This window comes from Perissodus microlepis, chromosome 20 (assembly GCF_051167445.1).
Source record: "Perissodus microlepis isolate ML-2025 ecotype Zambia chromosome 20, ASM5116744v1, whole genome shotgun sequence".
Taxonomy (NCBI): Eukaryota; Metazoa; Chordata; class Actinopteri; order Cichliformes; family Cichlidae; genus Perissodus; species Perissodus microlepis.
The window spans coordinates 30,754,477-30,775,113 of NC_140480.1; the positions used below are offsets into that span (position 1 = coordinate 30,754,477).

At 38.6% G+C, this 20,637-nt stretch overlaps 2 protein-coding genes across 2 annotated transcripts; one reads left to right on the forward strand and one right to left on the reverse strand.

The window, feature by feature from the left end:
* The first annotated feature begins 2,189 nt into the window (after positions 1-2,189).
* Positions 2,190-5,147, forward strand: LOC146364892 (tubulin alpha-1B chain-like). Its single transcript, XM_084915860.1, has 4 exons — positions 2,190-2,332; positions 3,462-3,684; positions 3,771-3,919; positions 4,021-5,147. Exons 1-4 carry the CDS (start codon positions 2,330-2,332, stop codon positions 4,999-5,001), a joined length of 1,356 nt encoding a protein of 451 aa, XP_084771986.1. The 5' UTR covers positions 2,190-2,329; the 3' UTR covers positions 5,002-5,147.
* Positions 5,148-5,685: 538 nt separating this feature from the next.
* pmelb (premelanosome protein b) lies at positions 5,686-18,953 on the reverse strand. Its single transcript, XM_084915859.1, has 12 exons — positions 18,771-18,953; positions 16,816-16,911; positions 16,522-16,668; positions 16,186-16,314; positions 15,534-15,695; positions 14,895-15,227; positions 12,695-12,922; positions 9,674-9,811; positions 9,467-9,569; positions 8,088-8,293; positions 7,897-7,987; positions 5,686-6,106 (listed from the first exon to the last, which is right to left on the reverse strand). The coding sequence occupies exons 1-12, from the start codon at positions 18,829-18,831 to the stop codon at positions 5,944-5,946; spliced, it is 1,857 nt and encodes a 618-aa protein (XP_084771985.1). The 5' UTR covers positions 18,832-18,953; the 3' UTR covers positions 5,686-5,943.
* Positions 18,954-20,637: the final 1,684 nt, after the last annotated feature.

Consider the following 20,637-nt stretch of genomic DNA (forward strand, 5'->3'; position numbering starts at 1 on the left):
CACTTTATTACAGTTCAGCAATCTGTGGTGTTGTTCTCTGATTAAATTCTTTGACTTCAAGTGTGTCATCCATGTATTTATCACCGACTTTTCTTAATTGATGATCTGCTCCAGCTGAGCGCCATTGACATCCCCGGGCCAGCTGAAGCTGTTGGTGAAATGCTTGAACTGGTGAGCAGCGTGAGAAAAAGAATGCATGCAGAGTGCTCCTGCACTAAATTAATAATTAATTAATCAAATATAGTTGTCTCACAATGTCACATTTGGAAACCAGTGCATTATATTATTTATTTTTGCAATATACAATGCCACAGATCTGAGGTTGAGCAAATTATTGTTGCCTTCGTTCTTTTCGATCCCTAATGTACCCACACAAACTTGCTATTTCCATTTACGTACACATTTATATTTTATATTTTGTGCATATTTTATAATGCAGATTTCAATGATGCAATCTAGATCTAAAAACTAAATGACAGCAGTTACGCAGTGATTTTGGATTGTGTGTAGGTTTAGCTGTGTTTCTTTATGTGAGATGCTGTGATTTATGTGCAGTCAATATACTGACCTACATCAGAAATCTGGCCTACATTCTCAGCTAAATTATCATCGCTTTTATTTTTCTGATTTTCTTATTTTATATTTATTTATTAATTTTCTTCCAGTCCAGTTTTCTTGTGAGGCGATGCCCCGCCCTAACAGCCTCACACAGACAAAAGCTCGAAATGCTTCTCTGTTTCTGTCTTAGAGGATGAATACACATCCATGTCGTCGATCTGCCTGCACCTGCGTTAAAGCCATCAGCATGCGAGCTCTGCTGTGACAGGTGGAAAACATGCTCGGTCACTTTGTCGGGTATCAGATTCCCAGTTTGCAGGATGCATTGCGGTAAGTTTCAACGCCATGAAGGACCACTCCCATCTCTACAGCATTCCCATCTTCCCTCTCTCCTCTTGGTGAGCAGCTGCTTAAACCCTCCCTGTCTCACAGCTGCTGAGGAGGAGGAGGAGGAAGGGGAGTGGAGAATGTTCTCTCAAGAAGTCCTGGCTGTCAGCCATTGCTGCTTCCTGTCCTTCTCTTTCATCTCCTGCAGTTCATTTTGAGTGTAGCAACCACTAAAGGCTGGCTGTAAATCATACATCCTCACTGCCCTGCTGAATAATTAATGAGAGAACCCACATTTAGGTGGCTACTAGTTTATACTGCATCAAGGATTTCCCCTTTTTCTTTCAGCCTTACTTAAAAGCATTAAGCTACATGCCTTTTCAGGTGACTCCCATTCTTAACTGGATTTTCAGATAGCTTGAAGGGACGGGTTTTAATGTTGTAACTGCAGACTGTTAAGTCTTAGTGGCGTTTAGGTTCTCTAACACAGCCATTATGTCACATAAACTGCAGTTCAGCCAATTTCAGTTCCTCAAACTGGACAGAACCAGAAGAAGCTCAACCCACACTGGGTGCTGCCGAACAACAGACACACAGGCAGACATGCAGCCACGTGATCGGCCCACTGAATGACATCATTGCAGAGAATCTAGGACAAAGAGGGAGGAGAGCCGAGGAGCTGGCATGGCAGGCAGATACCATGGCAGACTCCTGCAACATGGGTGCCCGGATGATACCAGCACCAGTGGGTTTGATGCAGCAGAAGCATCAATATTAATGCACTACATTTCTGGAAAAATAAACAAGAAAATCCACAAATATTTACAGTCGAAATCTCACCAAAGAGGACAGCTTTGTATTGATTTGCAGCTTGCCACACCTAAATAATAGATGCTCAAGCCTCTATGCATAATAAATGAGCTTTGTTTGAATTAGCCCTTTATTCAGTGAAAATGAAATGAAATTCAGACTTCTTCTTCTGCTGCTGCTGCTGCTGCTATTAAAATTTACATTGCAAGGAGCTCGTGGACAGTCTTTCTTGTCATGTAATGTATGAGAATATTTTTCACCCCAACAAAAAAACTTAACATACCCACATATCCACTAGTAAGAATCACGATGTTTATATTTATCTTATTTCATTGCTGGCTTCTAAAATATTAATATATTGTACTTCTCCTATTTAATTGCAAAAACATGAGGAGCTATGTCAGAACTGCATCAGCCACCAAATGGTGGTAGTAAACGCGTTTTTTTCCTCCGTGCACAGGAGCAAATCCCCTGCCCTGCCTGTATAAATCTGGTAGCGCCGCCCTCCCATTCAGCAGTTGTTGCATCGACCCCGTTGGGTACAACACGCAACGCAAACAGACCCTTTTTTTAAAAAGCCTCTTTCTTCACATTTTCTCCTTCTCCTCTTCCTCTTTGAGCCTCAGACGGAATCATGGTAAGATATTTCCCTTCGTTCCTCTCTGAAACCGTTTTTGTAAGGTGGAATTTCAGGTTAGTCAGGCGCCGGTGTCTCGGTTGTTGAACGGGGTTCCCATCGCTAGAAACCCATTTTTAAAACTCAGTAGACACATAAACGCATAGAATAGCTAGATTGTTACCGAAACACTTGATATAGATATATTTTAGCGTGAAAACAAATCGTGTTACAGAGATGATGCACAGATTTGGTCTGCGGCAGTGGCACGATGTGATTGGCATTGTGTAGAGATGAGAACAATGCACAGAGTGGTGTTGTTTAGACTGACAATAAAGACAGTAGAGCTGCTTTTCATATAAATGAATAGCAGCATATATGTAAATATTCACATTTTTTGTCATTTTAACACGTAAAAATCATAAACAGACCCTGTTTAAAGGCAGGGAGGGGCAGATTGGGTGGGGATGGATGGAGAAATTAAATTGGAGCTATCATTTTTAATTCATAGGATGCAGCAGCAAATGTGTTTTTAATTTAATTTAATTTAAAGGTTAAAGAAAATAAATTGACACAACAAAATGCCTCTATTTTTATATTTGTCCTGAAATATTAAATAAACATACACTCTCGAAGACGATTTGTGTTCTGTATGATGATTTAATTAGGACCAAATTAAGGTTTCGTGCAGTGCAAAAAGACATAGATCTAATTAGCTAGATTGATTTTATGTTTCCTTCACTGTGATTTTGCATCCTCAAGACATGGAAGCAAGTGGAATATTCCAGGCTGTGCGCATTTGCACAGGGAAATCAATTTGCATGTGTGCTTTTTCTTGCAAAAGAGGGGGAGAGGTAAGAGAGAGGGATAAAAGGACAAGAGGACAAAAAACACTGGAGGGAAGAGGAGAGCGTCCTGCCTCTGCGGGGGCTGCTGCTGTCAGGCATTTCTTTTCCCTGCTGTTTGTGGTGCAGGGAGGTACCTCCTGCTGCACTGCTCATCTCAGATAGAGGGAGCAACTAAATGTGTCCAATTTTAAGATGCATGTCTTGAGAGAGGTTACATGTAAAAGCAGTGACAAAATGTGGAATAAAATCCAAATTAAATATAGATAGATGACCTTTTTCTTCTTTTTCTTTTCTCTCCACAGCGTGAGTGTATCTCCATCCACGTTGGTCAGGCTGGTGTCCAGATCGGCAATGCCTGCTGGGAGCTTTACTGCCTGGAACATGGGATCCAGCCGGATGGACAGATGCCCAGTGACAAGACTCTAGGAGGAGGAGACGATTCCTTCAACACCTTCTTCAGCGAGACTGGAGCTGGAAAGCACGTCCCCAGAGCTGTTTTTGTGGACCTGGAGCCCACTGTCATCGGTAAGTGTCATCACCGCTCGCTGAACAATAATGTAGGAAAATTAAAAAATCTTTAAAGCAAAACTAACGTAATGTTGTTTGCATAGATGAGGTACGCACTGGTACCTACCGTCAGCTGTTCCACCCTGAGCAGCTGATCACAGGCAAGGAGGATGCTGCCAATAACTACGCCCGTGGACATTACACCATCGGCAAAGAGATCATTGACCTGGTTCTGGACAGGATCCGCAAACTGGTGGGTGAATTCAAAGCAGCTAGTATAAATTGTATATACGAATTAAATTATTGAACGACGTAACTCATGCCTGGTTGTCATCTCTTCCTCTCTGTCCTCAGGCTGATCAGTGCACTGGTCTTCAGGGCTTCCTGGTGTTTCACAGCTTCGGCGGTGGCACCGGCTCTGGTTTCACCTCCCTGCTGATGGAGCGTCTGTCTGTCGACTACGGCAAGAAGTCCAAGCTGGAGTTCTCCATCTACCCAGCTCCCCAGGTGTCCACCGCTGTGGTGGAGCCCTACAACTCCATCCTGACCACCCACACCACCCTAGAGCACTCTGACTGTGCCTTCATGGTAGATAATGAGGCCATCTACGATATCTGCCGTAGGAACCTCGATATCGAACGTCCTACTTACACCAACCTGAACAGGCTTATCAGTCAGATTGTGTCCTCCATCACTGCTTCCCTCCGCTTTGATGGTGCCCTCAATGTTGATCTGACAGAGTTCCAGACCAACTTGGTGCCATACCCCCGTATCCACTTCCCCCTGGCCACCTATGCTCCAGTCATCTCTGCAGAGAAGGCTTACCACGAGCAGCTCTCAGTGGCTGAGATCACAAACGCCTGCTTTGAGCCAGCCAATCAGATGGTGAAATGTGACCCTCGTCACGGCAAGTACATGGCCTGCTGCCTGCTGTTCCGTGGTGACGTGGTGCCCAAAGATGTCAACGCTGCCATTGCCACCATCAAAACCAAACGCACCATCCAGTTTGTGGACTGGTGCCCCACTGGTTTCAAGGTTGGCATCAACTACCAGCCCCCCACTGTGGTTCCTGGTGGAGATCTGGCCAAGGTCCAGAGGGCTGTGTGCATGCTGAGCAACACCACTGCTATTGCAGAGGCCTGGGCTCGGCTCGACCACAAGTTCGATCTGATGTACGCTAAGCGTGCCTTTGTTCACTGGTACGTGGGTGAGGGTATGGAGGAGGGAGAGTTCTCCGAGGCCAGAGAGGACATGGCAGCTCTGGAGAAGGATTATGAGGAGGTGGGAGTCGACTCCATTGAGGGTGAGGGAGAGGAGGAAGGAGAGGAGTATTGAAACAAGCATTAACAGATAATAATTGATTGCAATGTGTTCTTGAATGCATTCCAAACAGAAATGTTTGTCAGTTTGGCTGTTAAGACTAAAAACTCCTGAAAATGTCAAGTTTGGCTGTCTTCTAAATAAAACCTCTGTGATGTGAAGTCCTTTGCCCTGTGTTTATTCAGCCCAAATACATATTTACAACAACAAAATGATGCAACTCCAAATTTTGAGCTATAATTTTGAAGATTCTGTATATAAAGCTCAAAGCTTGTCAGAATATATACAGGGATATATTATGTTTTCTTAAACATTAACAATGTGTATTATAATCAGAAGCTGGACAACTAATTGGTTTCAATTTCAATTACTTCAACAGAAACCCAGTACTTTTCTCTACCTGGTGTCATTAATTCATGCGTGAATAATCATCAATAATTTAGAAAGAATATATCAGTATCTCAAGGCTGTTATTTATCAGTGATGAGAAATAAAATGAATTAATTGTCCTCTGGTTGCCACATAGTAATTCTCTTTTTTCTACTTTTTACTAATGAAGAGTTAGAATGAGAAGGAATGCAGGGTCAGATTTTACATGAATACAGAAAGGTATTGGGAAGTACTTCTTTAATCCCCCAATAAGCTCTGCAGAGCATCAGTGTAGTCACTTTATTTGCAAAAACATAAATGAAAGACAACTCCTTTAAGTAATGTTTATTGAAAAAACATTCAAACTTTGTCCAGATTTATGCATTTATATCTACCACACTTGCTTTAAGTAGGTACAAAAAAAAGATCAGCGCATGTCTAAGGTATAATTCTGGGAAATTGTTTGATTTCATCCTAAATATAACACATCAGTGTCTGTAATTCAACAGATGCTTAAAAAAAGTATTTTAAAAAACATCCCCGGTGCTTGTGACACGCATAACCACTTGTATTTAGCTGTGTGAGGATTCACACCGGCTTGTCCTGCAGCAGAGGGCAGTTGTCCACGACTGCTCGCCGGTTCAGGATGTTCCAGAAAGATGAGGGTCCAGAGGTGCTTTGAGCCCCGCGGAGCTGTGAGCCTCCAGACACAGTGACGTCTTCCTTCAGAGGACGGTAGGACTTAAAGCGCCTGTCGAGCAAAACAATCACAGGCTGTTTTCAAGCATTTATGATTTATTCATGTTAAAGTATGAAATAATAATGTTAACAGGGTTGCCTTCATTAGTAAACCAACAGATTCTTATATGCACATCACCTCCACTCTACATAACCTTTTAACGATTTTAAGTTCACTGACAGTAATGTTGTGTTTTTCACTCTCATTACACTTTTGGTGTCTTTTTTTGCTGCAGCAGGCTCTTGTTTAGCAAAGAAAAACTCAATAAAAAAACCTCTTTATGCTACATGTTCAGCCCCAAAGTAAAGGCCTACAGATTTGTATGTCTTTTTACCAACATGTCATGTTTGTGCATCAAAGACTGTATATCAAAGATGGATGTAACCACAGTGACGTAGCACAAGTGGTCACCTTCATGTGAAAAACCACAGTTCCTCTTATGGCTGCTTTAGGCTGGTTCCTCAACCGAGTCAGTCCTCACAGACTGAAATGTTAAAATACTGGACATGTTAACAGCCTGCTACAAATAAACACTTTGATTTCTCATTTTTGTTTTGACCTTTCATAACGAGCTTAATGATGATATCTAAGTCAGCTGTTGGCTGCATATTATTTTTACCCTATTCCTCTGTATTCCTCTTAAAATATATGAAACAAGAAGCACTTCGAGAGCACAACCCTTCACAAAGGCAGCTCACTCTCTGGGCAATATTTACTTTTAAGGGAATAGTATTATATGTTGCATATATTATATTTTAATATAATATATAATAAAATAAAGTGAAATTAGTTGAAAATGTGAAAATATTTTTGAAGTTTTGTTTTGCAAAAAATAATATTTATTCATAAACTTTGCACGTGTTCAAGTTGACATGTATTTAAATGGTTATAACCTGTTACTGTAACATACATAAAAAATCATAACCAGTGTCCTTTACTAAATGTTGAATCCCCATATATCATTCCCTATATATCTTTTTGTTATTAATACAAACAATAGCAGTAAGAAACAGAGTTTTAAACAGATCTATATAACGTTGTTATCACTCTGACTTTCACATCAGTCTCTTGACCTTGAAGCAGAGGAAAGAGGTCATGAGTGGCATGATATTTTAAATCTCTATATAGTAATTTCTAAAAGTTATAAGGCTTTTTGTCCATTTTTCCACCAATAAATCATTAAGTTCAATCAAGTTGACCTTGAAAACTTTTTTACTCACACACACATGTGTTACGGCCCTAGCAGGGCCTCCTCCTGAAGGTGCCTGTGTGGGAGTGTCCTTCAATCGCTTCTGCCTGAGGTGCCACCTTTCCCTTTTCCACAGCTGACTTTCGTCAGTAATTAAAAGTATTTAATCCCAGGGAAAGGTGAGCTCTGGGCCAGAGTGCCATGTGAGTGGTTACAGCTAGTGAGCTGAGTGTCTGTGGTGTTTGCAGCTAGTAAGCTGTGTTATTGTGGTTTGCAGCTAGTGAGCTGCGTGTCTGTGTTTGCAGCTAGTGAGCTGCTCTCTTTCTTTTTGGCTTACGTTTTACTTTATTGACCAACACCTGAGTTTTGTTTGTTTTCTTAAATGGTGATAGCGGCTTGTCCGTCTCTTTTAGTTGAGCTACTTTAATAAAACTCTTTAATGTAACCCTTATGCCTTCTTGTCTCCTTTTTCTGACCCGGACACTTTTTGTTACTTCCCCCTCACCGCCTAGACCCCTCAGGGGAACGTAACACATGCAATCACTACCAAAAACAACCTCCTTGGTGGAGGTAATAAGAAAACAGCCATCTAGAAATAAGTTGAAGTTCTTACTTGTAAGAATATGCCACTATTCCGACTGCCAGAACAAATACCAGGACACCCAGCAGCATGGCGATAATTTCAGACGAGGACAAACCAGAGCCTGAAACAAGGATCACACTGTCAGGTCGAAGCAGACACATCAAATGCTGTCAAACCAAATCAATTCACGTTACTGTTGTATGGGGGATTATGTTGCATACCCATGTCAACGTGGACTTTGGCACTCGTTACAGCTAAACTGACATCATTGGTCAAGGAAACATTGATGCAGTAGACACCAGAGTCATTGAGGAAGTGGTGGAGTACCAGCTGGCACTCTTCTGATGGCTCCACCATGTTGCACACTGAGTGAATTGGCCTCAAGCACTCAGAATCCAAAAGCACACTGCAGACCTCTTTGGGAGGGCTGCAGGAGAAAGAAAGTGAGTAAAATCAAAGTGTACACTTTAAAGTGTGCCTATTTTTACTCATTTAGAGGTTCTTGCTTTGATTCTTGGACTCTACTAAATAGCTTTGCACTACCCAGAGTTCAAAATAACCAGTTCTTAATCAGATACTGGTTCAACTGTCTTAAACGACCTGTCTTAAATGTTTTAACTTTCTTTCGATTCCTTTTAAGCCAACTTTCTTCTGGTTCTTTTCTTCCAAAGCCAAATTTCTTTTCACAAAGAGAAGGCTTAAATAGGTTTGATAATAATAATAACAACCAAGAACAGAAGTAAAAGGGGGAAAAAAACATTTGAAACCAAAAAAAATAGTGTAGATACTGATGAGTGCTATAATGGTTATCTTTTCCCCTAATTTCTTATCACTAAAGACATACATAAAGGCCAAAATCACATATTAGTCATATAGGAAGCGGAGGCCTCAAATGGAAGACATTAATTATTCAGCACATTCATATTGTGGTAGAGCAGGAGACCTGTAAGCAGGACAAAGTAGCTTGGACTTCACATGGTCAAATTGTTTCTGCATGTCTGGATTTTCTTTCTTGTTTGGAATCATATAAGTAGGGACAGTAGTGAATCCATAGTGTCTTAGATATAGTTATTTGCACCACATAATAATGCAATGCAAATAATTCATTCTGTTATGCAAATAAGATCAAAATCTGCTGCTTTCTAATTAACATGGTTATTATTTCTCGATTTTATACCCATTTACAATCGACGATAATACAAAAATAGACACTGAAAACAGATTTTAATGTTAAAAAAGGATTCATTTCTCCTGATTTAATTAGTTGGAATTGGTTACAGTATGACAGAGATCATATCTTAGCCGATCATCTGTACGATTATGTTATCATCCCCCCAAAAACTTCCTGAGGAAGCAGACAAACATTCAGCTACTCTCCCCTTGGCCTCAGACTCACACACGAAACACTTTGACAGTCAATGTTATCAGGAAGGCTGAGTGCTTAGAGCCATCTGGAGCCTGTTTACAAAGGAGCCTGTGTATAAACCGTTCTTATTATTGGAAATGTTCCACCTCTGTGAATGTAATAAGATGACTAGATTTCCTTTAGAGGCTTTCATTTATTCTGTGGCAGCTTAAAACATGGTGCAGGACCACTCACCTTCCCAGGCAGGTCACGGTGACATCCAAAACATTTTTGTTCACCCTGGGTGTTGCCATCACTGTATTGTCCATGTGTACAATCTCTACTTTTTCAATTCCCTCTGAAAACAAAGACACAGAGAAAGAATCTCACTGATAATCACCTTTTAATTTGTCTCTGGGTGTGTTTTTTACATTTAAGGAAAAGGGTACAAATAAAACTCACCAAATATTTCTATGCTGGTGCAGAAGGATCCATAACGATATATCACACAGTCGTCATCAGAGGATTTTTTGTCGGCATCCCTCTTAACCAGCACAACAACTGGAGCTTGTCCCGTGAGTGTGACTGTGCGCTTAGTGTCTGGTGAGAACAGCCAGAGAATTATTGCACAAACAATTCATACTGGCATTTGTAATTTGCACCAAAGACACATCAGCAACTTTTGCAAATTGTTTTGGCTGCTGTGAAACAAGATTTGCAACATCTTTAATTTTACAACTGCATCAGGAGCGCAAACTGATGCAAAAGCAAGAAAATGCAAAAGATAAAACATTTTTATTGTGCCTTTGGTGACTCCAAATATCCTTTTTTGAAGCGCAAACTGGAATATTTCATGATTTTTAAAAAAAAAAAAAAAAACAATGTTGCTGCATTTTATAATATCTCATCAGTTGTTTTTTTTGCTCAGTGGTATTTTGTTTTTCCCAGTATCCACTTTTTGTTGGTGATGATGATCACATTTAGCTGACAATAAGCCAACAATCAGTGATTTCATAAATGACTCTGCGGTTACAAAATTATTTTGGTTTTATAATGATTTTCCCATTAGCATTGGTATTCTTTTTGTTTATATATTTTTAAGACAGATCAGACATTGTTTAAGACTTGGAATTGATAAATGAAACCATATAGAGTTACAGACAAATTTAAGGATAAATCAACATAAAATGTGTTAGTAAGATGCTGGAACAGCATCAGCGCTCCTGGGCATTGATTTTCCACGACTCTGACACGCTGCTAGAGGGATGAAAACAATTTTTCCAAAAGATTTTCCCTCATTATGTCACAGGCCTGGATCTCGAATCCAAGGCTTTGAGTTTTTGGATTTTCCTCTTTGTTTACTTCAAAATTTGAGTTCTGTTCTGGTTACTTTTGTATTGAGTTAGCTTGTCCTTAATTACTGTTTACCTTCCCTGTGCCTTGATGTATTTTTATTATGTTTTAGCTTAGTCTAGTCTGTTTTCTAGTGTTGATGCTTTTTCTTGATTTATTTATGTTCTTGTGTCTTGTTACACATTTCGTGTTCATACATTATCAGTCTTCTCTGCCCTTTGTTGTGCTCCCAGTAATTTTCTCCAGCACTTTTGGTATTTTATTTTATATTCTGCACATAAAAGGCTTATTTGTTAAATAAATTTGTCTGCATCTGTGCTGAGTATGTGGATCCTTTTTCCTTCACTCTTCATGAAACATTTGGTGTTTAGATCAAAGTGATGGACCATTTGTCTAACAAACCAGTCCATCATCTGTCATGGGTGGAGATCTGGTTATTGTGAAGGCCATAGGATGTGATCCATCCAGTCAGTTTGGATCAGCCATTTCAGTCTTAGTAATATGACAAATTAACCATTTTTCCTGCAAATAAGGGCTAGAATGGAGGAAGTAAATGCAATGAGAAATGTCCCTTCTGCTTCTTACAGGGATAAAGCTTTGATAATACAAAATAATCTTATTTTACTGAATAAAGATAACATTGAAGTTAGAGCCTTACCACTCTTACAAAACCTTAGAAAACAACAGGAGCTGTGTTGTGTTTTGATGTCCCTGAACATTTATCTTCTACAGTCAGCAGTGTACCAAACTGAGGAGGACTAAAACACATTTTTGTTTACATTTAAAGGGAATAATCTAAATAATGCAGCCGCAAATCACTTTTTCAAAGGTGACACTGTACCACAGAATAGAGATAAGACTGAGACAGACAGCAGTTAGGTTAGTAAGATGAAATTTATGGAGTAAGATTAGTTCATATGCATGTTTATTCCTGGATTTCCTTACTTACTTCACTGCTCCTTTAACATGTCGCCTCTTATTTTGGTGCGTTTTGTAGCTTCATAATCAAATCACATGGAATAAGGTAAAATGGACTGAGATCTCCCAGCCAGCATGCAAATCGCATGTAAAGATGATAAAGTCCAACACAGCTGTTTTAATTTGCTCAGCTTGCTTTGTACAATGGTGGTGTTTCAAAAAACATTTACATCACATTTACATTTGAGGAAATCACTCAATGATCTTATCCTGATCATCTGACAGTTCGCTTGCTGATATGTTTGCCCTTCAACAGGATGCTTTGTTGTTTCTGCACATTTTAATAAGCTCCAGTATTTGACAGGGAAAGTATCTGAAAGTAATAGATATTTAATAGATTCCCAGATATTTTTCTAATCCACTCTAGCCACGTCTGTAGATGGACATGTGTGGCACGCACGTGGCAGCTGCCAGTCCATGGTGTGCATGAAGTAATCCATGAATTGTCTCTTTGTGCAAAACAAGAATCTCAACTGATGTATGACTGTAAGGCGTGACTGCTGAGTCACTCTCAAGTCATTCAGCGGCTTGACAAAAAGGAAAAGTGACAGACGGTTGAACATTATACATTTAGAATCTAAAATCTTTATCCTCATATAATCTTTTTGAATCTATAACTGCTGGTGTGAAATGCAGAAGTCCAGTGCAGGTTACAAGTTTTTACATCTAACAATGTCATTTAGACTCTTAATGGATGCTAAAATACAATTTTATAAGCGTTAATATCTCTGCCAGAGTTTTTAAAGTTTCAGTAATGGCAGGCCGTTCAATTTCAGATTTTATTTTTAATGTATGTAATGCAATGAATCACCAGTTCACAACAAAAGACCCTAAAATTTTAGCTACAATGTAGCAAAAGAATCCAACAAACAGACCAATCAGATCACTTGTGAGCAGCACTTGGCCACAGTGGGAACAAAGAACTCTGTCTCAAGAGGGAGAGACTGCCGTTTGAGGTTTGGATTTGAGGTTGAGGGACAAGAGGATGATGGAGAGACCAGGTGTATGAAACAACTGTACATAATGCTTTAATGAGAAGTCTGTGTGAGTTTTATGTGTACGAATCCTGCACATGTGACCTCACGTGTGGCTAAGATTGAAACATTTATCATCCAGGAAACTTTTGACTATTTTCATGCAAATGTTGCTCACCTGCTGTCAGCCTGTTCCCCGCCTCTCTGTGAGCTAGCAGCTGGTTGTTGGGAGACGGAGTCTTTTCCACAGTTGGCGTTTCCTGGGCCAGCTGAGTGTTGGGGGCAGTGGAGGCCTCGTACTCAGTGTTGTCCTCTTCCGTGTCCGAAGGACCAGTGTTGACATTTACACCAATTGACTTGGTGGAAACCAGTACAGGCCCAGCAGACGCCAGTACAGGAGCTTTCACTGCAAACATATTTATTTACGTTCATGAAGGCAGGATCAGTATTACACACATATATATCTGTCTGCTCTGCATTTCTCTCTCCTCTTTCCCCTCACTCCTGAACCAATCAAAGCAGATGGCAGCCCTTCACTCAGACTCATTCCCTTGTTGGTTTCTTCCCCTAAAAAGATTGTTCTTCCTCCCTTTCATCACCACTTTCTTACTCATAGTGGATCACTGGAGTTCTTTACCTTATATTATAAAACACTTTTTGACAACCATTGCTGTGAATTGGTGCTTAATACACAAAACGAAAACTGTCTTCCACGTGAAGCCTCCGCTTCCTATATGACTAATAACCAATATATAATTATCATGTAATTATTATTTTACAATCACTTCTTGTATTTGCTCACAGTAAACTTTAATATTTTAAACTTGTGCTCATCTTGAACTTAACTTCTGATTATTGCTGCTCCTGTCACCAGGGGGCAGCGTTTTACAAGTTGCTGTGTTAAACTGCTTTCAGATGCACATTTTTTTTGTTTGTTTGTTTGTTTTGTTTTGTTTGGGGGGAGGGGAGGGGAGGGGTCTTTTTTCTTTTTAGCTCCAGCCCCATTTGCTTAAGAGATTTTTCCCATTCAACTCCTGAAGAAAGATATGATTAACTAACGGCACCATCTTGTGGTTCAAATAGGTATTACATAAACGTACAGCCTGACCATAGTTTAACTTCATTTGATATCTCACATTATTATTTTATATATAAAATCATTTTGGTTGTTCTTTCATGTTTTGTTGATAGTTTTTAGACATTATATACTTTGCATAAAGATTTCAGTTTAAACATGTTATTATATCTATTGCTGAATTTTAAGGAAGCAACATAAATTATTTTTATTATGGGTATTTGTAAATACCACTGTTGTATTTGTCACATTTTTAACATGCTGTGAGTCTGAATGACTGCTACCATGACCGCATCTCTCTTGTAAAACAGATTTTTATTTCAACAGGACTTCCAAGTAAAATAAAGAGAATTAAACAAATAAAATGTAGTGTAGTGCTTTACATTTTAACTACATTTTCACTTTGGCAAGCCAAAGGTCGCTGGTTCAATTCCAGCTAGAGACACAAATCTCTTTGGGCAAGGTTGTATCAGGAAGAGCATAAAACTTTGCCAAAGCAAACATGTGGAGTGACTCGCTGTGGGATCTGGCAAAATTCACTTTATTTTGGCTACTTTATTATGTTTTAATTCATATTTTCACTCCAAATGTTGAATTCATCAGCAAGTGAGAGTTAATGTAATCATCTATGTGCATAATAATACTGATACAGTGTTGACTTGACATTTGAAAAGAAAAAAATGAAAAAAAAAATCTAAATCTAGAGAATAATGAGAATGATATTTTTCACGTTAGTAAATGACTCAGACTCACTAAGACTAAAATCAAAAGCAAATATCTGAAGGCTGTATGGAAGCTGTTCAGGACTGTTGAGGACGGCCTCTTGAATCAAACTAAGACTGAATTACAGCTCACCTGTCTCAGAGAAAGGTAGACTGGGATTTGCCATCTGTGTTAATGATGACTCACTATCTAATTACTGAAGTCGCTGCTGCTCTGCCATTTCTTGCTTTCTTCCTGCTTTGGAGATGCACATTTATCAAACACCCTAGGCTATAGTGGCTACTAGTAGGACTCTTTATCAACCTCTGATACAGACTTTGTGCCTCATGAGTCTCATAAAGTGTATTTTGTGTGTTCCAGTGATTATGGACCAGAGTTGATGCTCAAATTTGGAAAGCAATTTATGTTAAGACTAAAAAAAAAAAGCTGTTTTTTCTAAAAGCACTTGATTGATGGCATGAGATATGTGTGGGTATTAGATGAATTACCTCACTGTGCTCTGTTCGGTCTGTTGGACACAGGTTTTACATATATATTAATTGGAATGTATTTTTATGATCCTTTAATAACTGTGTGCTACCTGTGGTTCCTGGATTGTTAGGTGGACCAGGGGTCTTGGTTGGGGTATCCACTGGTGGGTCACAGGCCTTGTCCGGGATGACCGCCTGGATCACCACTTTAGGTTTGAATGAGCCCGAGCTGATGTAGGTGTGAGTGACAGTCAGCTCTCTGGAAATCAGAGCCCCGCTTGCATCCCCAAAGTCCCAGTTGAAGGTGATGTCTGCGTTGCTGAGGTACTCGCTGGGGTCATGGAGAGTGATGGTGAAGGCGATCGCCCTGTTCTGGATGAAGCGCATGTCAGCCGCCTCGATGTCATTGACTTGGTCCAAAGAGACAGCGAAGGGGATTTGATCTGAGGAGGATGCCAAAGCATGATGTTAACAAATAAATGGGCAACAAATTTGCATTTCATGACTATCATGAGAGAACGTGAGAGCAAATATTTCCGCTCACTCCTTTATTTTAGGCTTTATTAAGCAACAAACAGATTTATTATGTGTGTGCGCCATGCTGCTTTTGATGAATGTTTCAGTTAGCATCTTATTATGCAGTGCAATCTTATTTTATTTCATGCATATTTCTACTAAATTATAATTCCACTATTTTGTTCCTTTGCCTGACCTGAACGCTATGTTTCTGTTTTCTGTCTGTTACTAACCAGTGATGGAGAACTGTGTGGAGGCATATCCCAAAGGAATGAACTTCTCTTTGCTGCGGTAGTGGTAGATAACGATGTCCATGGTGTAGGAGCCCAGAGGGATGTCATCTGTGCCGATAGTCAGGGAGGAAGAGGGCCCGTCTGCCACCTGCCAGTACTGACCTGCCAAATGAGCAGCAGAAGCCCAGTGAGATAACACTGAACAGATCATTTAAAGAGAAACTGTAGTGCTTTTCAATGCTTTCTGACATGTATATAGATATACAGTCATAATAAATCTCAGTACAAGAAAACAAAAGTTTCAGCTTCAAGTTTCTTCACCTCTCTTTAGCATCGTCTGTTACTTTGGATGTTTAAACCCAGGTATTTAAACTCACCTGCCTTCACTACCTCTACTCCTTGTTTACCTTTCCACCTGTTTCCCTCTAATTCACACACATATATTCCTCTTCACTCCAGAGCATCTCCACCTCTCCAGGCTCTCCTCCACTTGTTCTCTGTTCTCACTACAGATCACAATGTAATCACAGCCCCACCTTCAGTCCATCTGCCACTCCCACTGCACACCTCACCACTGTCTTGTTTTCCTCATAGAAGCATTTCATTTTGTTCTTCATCTACTCATTTATTAATAGAAGTGAGCTCCTCTCACCCCAGGTCTTCCACACAAACACGTAGGCGGGTTTCTTGTCTTTTTTCACTAGCGTCCCATCAGGGAACACAGCCTCCCAGTCTGTGTTCTGTGTTGGGTATACTGGCTCAGACTCAAGATGCTTTGTTCCTGTAACAAGAAGAGAAATTCTAATAATTTATGATTTCACAGATAAGCCCCTGACATGCTGTTGTTAAATAAGTGATGGTGCAATGTGGAAAGTTATTATAATTCATTACTATTCTTCCTGTGGGGACTGACCGCTGCAAAACACTTTTAATTGCACTGATTAAATAAATGCATTAAGTCACTGAGGGTCAAACGTGCATGCGTTACCGTTGATTACGCAGTCTTCAGCCCAAACCACGTCTCCATCAGGCAGCACCTTTTGGTTGCGTGGAAACTGTAGGTCAATAGTGAAGGTAACTCTGGCTCCAGTCAAAGTTGGGGAATCATTTCCAACATTAAACGTCACTTTTCCTCCTGTCCCAAAGACAGAAATGAAAGTATCTGTCAGTATAATACTTCATTCAGGACAATAAAAAAGCAAATAAATGAATAAAATAAACATCTTTAAAGATAGACAGACAGACAGATAGATTTAGATTAGATAGTTTACAACTGATGTACCTTTCCAAGAGTCTTTGTATCGTGGGTCTCCATCTTTCCAGATCGGGTACATCTTGGTGTTCCATGACGGGTAACGAGTGAAGCGGTTTTTGGGCTCTGAAATATCGGAAATAAATATATTTAAAACAAAACACAAACTCTCCTCCATACTAAAGATTTAATTTGTTACTGTGGGTTTAAAGCTTTCTTGTAATTCTCTGTTATCTGGTAGTAATTAAACAGAAGTGGTGCCATTAAAGGGAGTTGTCCCAGTGATTAAAAGTAACTTTTATAGTTCTCACAAACCTCTTTGTTGTTTCTTACAACAGCCCAAAAGTCACTGTTGTTATTTATTTATTACTGGAGCTATGATTTGATTTGTAAATTGTAGCTGAAGATGGATAAATAGATGAATGAGGGGGTTTTGCAGTATGGAGCTCTGATCTCAATCCCTCTCATGTGATGCTCAGCTGAGTGTGTGTGATTAACAGCGTCACATGCAGGGTTGAGTTTGGATTAAACCTATTGGCAGATAAAGACTCTCCAATTATGAATTTAGCCTCAGTTATTTTACAGCAATCACGTTCCTCTTTCAGTCAATTCATGGAAAAACTTGAGTGAACGTTAGATGTGTAAAAAGTTTAGTCCGGAGCTGAGGCAGAATTTAGTGACAGCCGCTCCACTTTATTATTTATTCAAGTTTTGGGTTTTGTTGCCCATCATTTAGCAAGAAAGCTCTTCAAAGGCTGTACAAGAGGAATTATTACAGCAATCGGTAACTCCCAGCTCTTTTTTATTTACTGTAAGTTTTTAAAGTGAGTGTTTGGCTTCTTGTTCTGCAAAGACTGAATTCTGTGTTATTCATGTGTCATGTCTTTCATGCATGGTTGAGTAAAGAGGTCATGGGAAAAAGTAGCCTCACATCTTATAGACCACAACATTGTACCGTTTTATTACACATGACTCTGCATATACATGTCGCTCTTTATGTTACTACACAGGTTGTATTTCTTATTTGTGAAGTGACAAAACATTAAGTTTAAATTCCCTTTCTGAGGAAACCTGTGATCAAAATTAAACAGACATGCTGAAGAAGCTTTTATCAAATATTCACAGATTTCTGTGGAAGTATGCAAAGTAGAGCCATTTTAGAGAGATAATTCTTCATTTGCATTTCAGGAAACTTGTAATATAAAAATAAGATTCTCAGTGTAAATAATCATCTACACAAGTTTCATGGTAAAACCACATCTAAATGTTTCTATTTTTACCCCATATTCATAAAATAATCTAAAGAGTTGTGGCTTAGAAACAAGAAATAAATAGATTGTATTATTTTTTTTCTTTGTACAGTGAGCAATTTTCTAGTTTAAAAAAACAAATATGAAGGATAACATGAAAGAAATCAAATCAAATTTGTATTCTTCGGGGTTCTGAAGGTTCTTGGACATTTAAAACTGTTGTGTGGACAGATGAATTCCATAAAAATGTAACTAAATCTGTGTAAAATACACGTAGTAATGTTTTAATCACTTTATGTTTTCTGCATATCTACAATCTCAGTAATAGAATGCTACTACTTTACTTCTACTACTTTAAATGAATGGTTCAGTTATTTGCAGAGATTCATATAACAGTACACAATAACATTTTAACACACCCAAAACTCACAACATTATAAAAATAGTCTTCCGGTATGGCAGTAAAATGCCAGTTAAATATTAATGGAGTGTATGAAACTTGGGCATATTTATGATTATTAATATTTCTTCATCAGCTACTTTTATACAGTTGATTTTTAAAGCTTTCTCCAGGTTGTTTGTTCATCTTTACGTTTGTGATGCTGAATCAAAATCTCATCCTAATACTGAAAATTCTCTCTTTAAATCTGAAGATTTCTAATCTAAATCAAGACTCTGCGTCTTCCTGTTACTGCTTAAAGCATTTTTAAATGAAAAAGCATTTTCTTTACTCACTTGCCACAGTTTGTGAAGCTGCTGCCAGCAGCACCAAAAGCACAGCAGACGTCCACATCATCTCTGTGAAATATCCCGTTAGTGAGCAGCAGGCGACAGAAAACTGGCTTTATAAACGGTCTGATGTTTGACCTCACGTGATGCACTAGCAGCAGAAACGCCTCCTTCTTCATTATTCCTCCTCCACTCAGAGTTTGGGGCGCCTGGAGCGACTGGCCTGGTGTGCATAGAGTCAAAGCTCGTCTCAGGGATTACAGTCACACCTCCAGCTGGGAAAGAGCCACACGATCACTTAAGGAATGTTTAATTCCACATTTAACATAGGTTCACAAGTTCACAAGTAAAAGTCTAGTAAGTACTTTCATTCAAATTCTGCATAGGCCTACTTTGCATTACTCTACTAACATCACATTCTATGCTACATTTAAGAGGAAAACATTTCACTTTTTACAATACATTTTTACAGCTGACATTAGTATTTATTTTGATTATAAAACCTATACAAAACATATAATTTATGTACTTAATTACTCAGACTCAGTTCAGGCTCCAGTTTAGCCAACCTAGATACTAAAATGACACAGTGGCATTAAAGTATCATTAAGCTACATGTCATCTAAGGACTTAATGCATTTTTGCATTGATTTTAATTATTTCTTTAAAATTTTTATTACCAAGTAATAAACATTAGTGATATTTATTATCATGCTAATGTGGCTTTGTTTGTTTTTTTCAGTTCAGCTCAGTTACAGTTAATTTCCAGTCAACTTCGTCCTTTCAGTTCAGTTTCTATCATTTGAAAATCTTTCGTTTTCAGTTCGACATCAACATTACAATTGATGTTATTTCACAAATGTTTGCATTTTATGAAGGTAACTGACTCCCATATCAGTATTTATTTTACTTTAATTAATTTTATAACCTTATAATATAATTTGTAGTAAGTTATGGTCAATTTTTTAAATTTCATCTAATAAAATATTTTTCAGCCTGGATTCAGTATTTCGTTTATGTTGCTGTAATAACTTTTTAATTAAAATATTTCTGCATTAACATGTAAGTTCAGATTTTAATTTAAAAATAAAGTTTACATTTAAACAAACATGTCTGAAACTTTCAATCTGTTCATATTCATCAGATTGAGAGAAACACATATTCTGTCCAATCCATCTTTAATTTGATTTATTTATTGTTTGTTTTTATACGGACGCAGAGATAAAGAGAGTCTTTGATCATAACTGTTAAAAAGAGTTCAAAAACATCAGTTACACACCGAGATTCCAGCACTATTGACAACATTGTGATATAAAATAAAGTATATAGTATTAAGATGTAATGCTTACTGTCAGTACCTGCATATTTGCATCACTTCAAACGTATTGTAGTTATTCTGAAGCATTATTAACATGAACAAATACATAAAAATCTTTGTTACGATACACCAGTATCCCCTTTAAATCACGAGGGTGAAGCTAAACGGACTAGTGTGCATGATGTGAGGTTAGTTTGTTTATTGGTTTGTTTTTTAAACAGTTTAATAGGTCTTTTACCTTTTTGTATGAAAATGTATGAAAGAAGAGAGAGAGAGAGACTCTGTAACCATAACAGCACAAAAGTGTACAAAAATAACTGCTGCATGTTACTGATCCTGGACTGTTGACAGTAATTCATATGATAAACCTTAAAGTGTTATCATATGAATATTATTACTTGTTATATACTTTTTCAAATACCACAAATATTATCATTACGTTTATAACTGTTTACTTGTGTAATTATCCAAACCTTTATACGTTTTCTGCTTTTTGTATTTGTTTTTTGGTTGTATTTAGATCTAATGTAAAGCATCTGCCAGCATAATGAAAGA

Bases quoted from the DNA above. Each gene is read 5' to 3' on its own strand.
- LOC146364892 (XM_084915860.1), top strand. The intron at 3,685-3,770 runs GTAAGTGTCATC...TTGTTTGCATAG, and splicing joins CCTGGAGCCCACTGTCATCG to ATGAGGTACGCACTGGTACC. The intron at 3,920-4,020 runs GTGGGTGAATTC...CTCTGTCCTCAG, and splicing joins TGGACAGGATCCGCAAACTG to GCTGATCAGTGCACTGGTCT.
- pmelb (XM_084915859.1), bottom strand. From the start codon at position 18,831: ATGATGTGGACGTCTGCTGTGCTTTTGGTGCTGCTGGCAGCAGCTTCA. The intron at 15,228-15,533 runs GTTAGTAACAGA...CATCCTCCTCAG, and splicing joins CACACAGTTCTCCATCACTG to ATCAAATCCCCTTCGCTGTC. The intron at 9,570-9,673 runs GTGAGTTTTATT...CTTTGTTTTCAG, and splicing joins CACCAGCATAGAAATATTTG to AGGGAATTGAAAAAGTAGAG.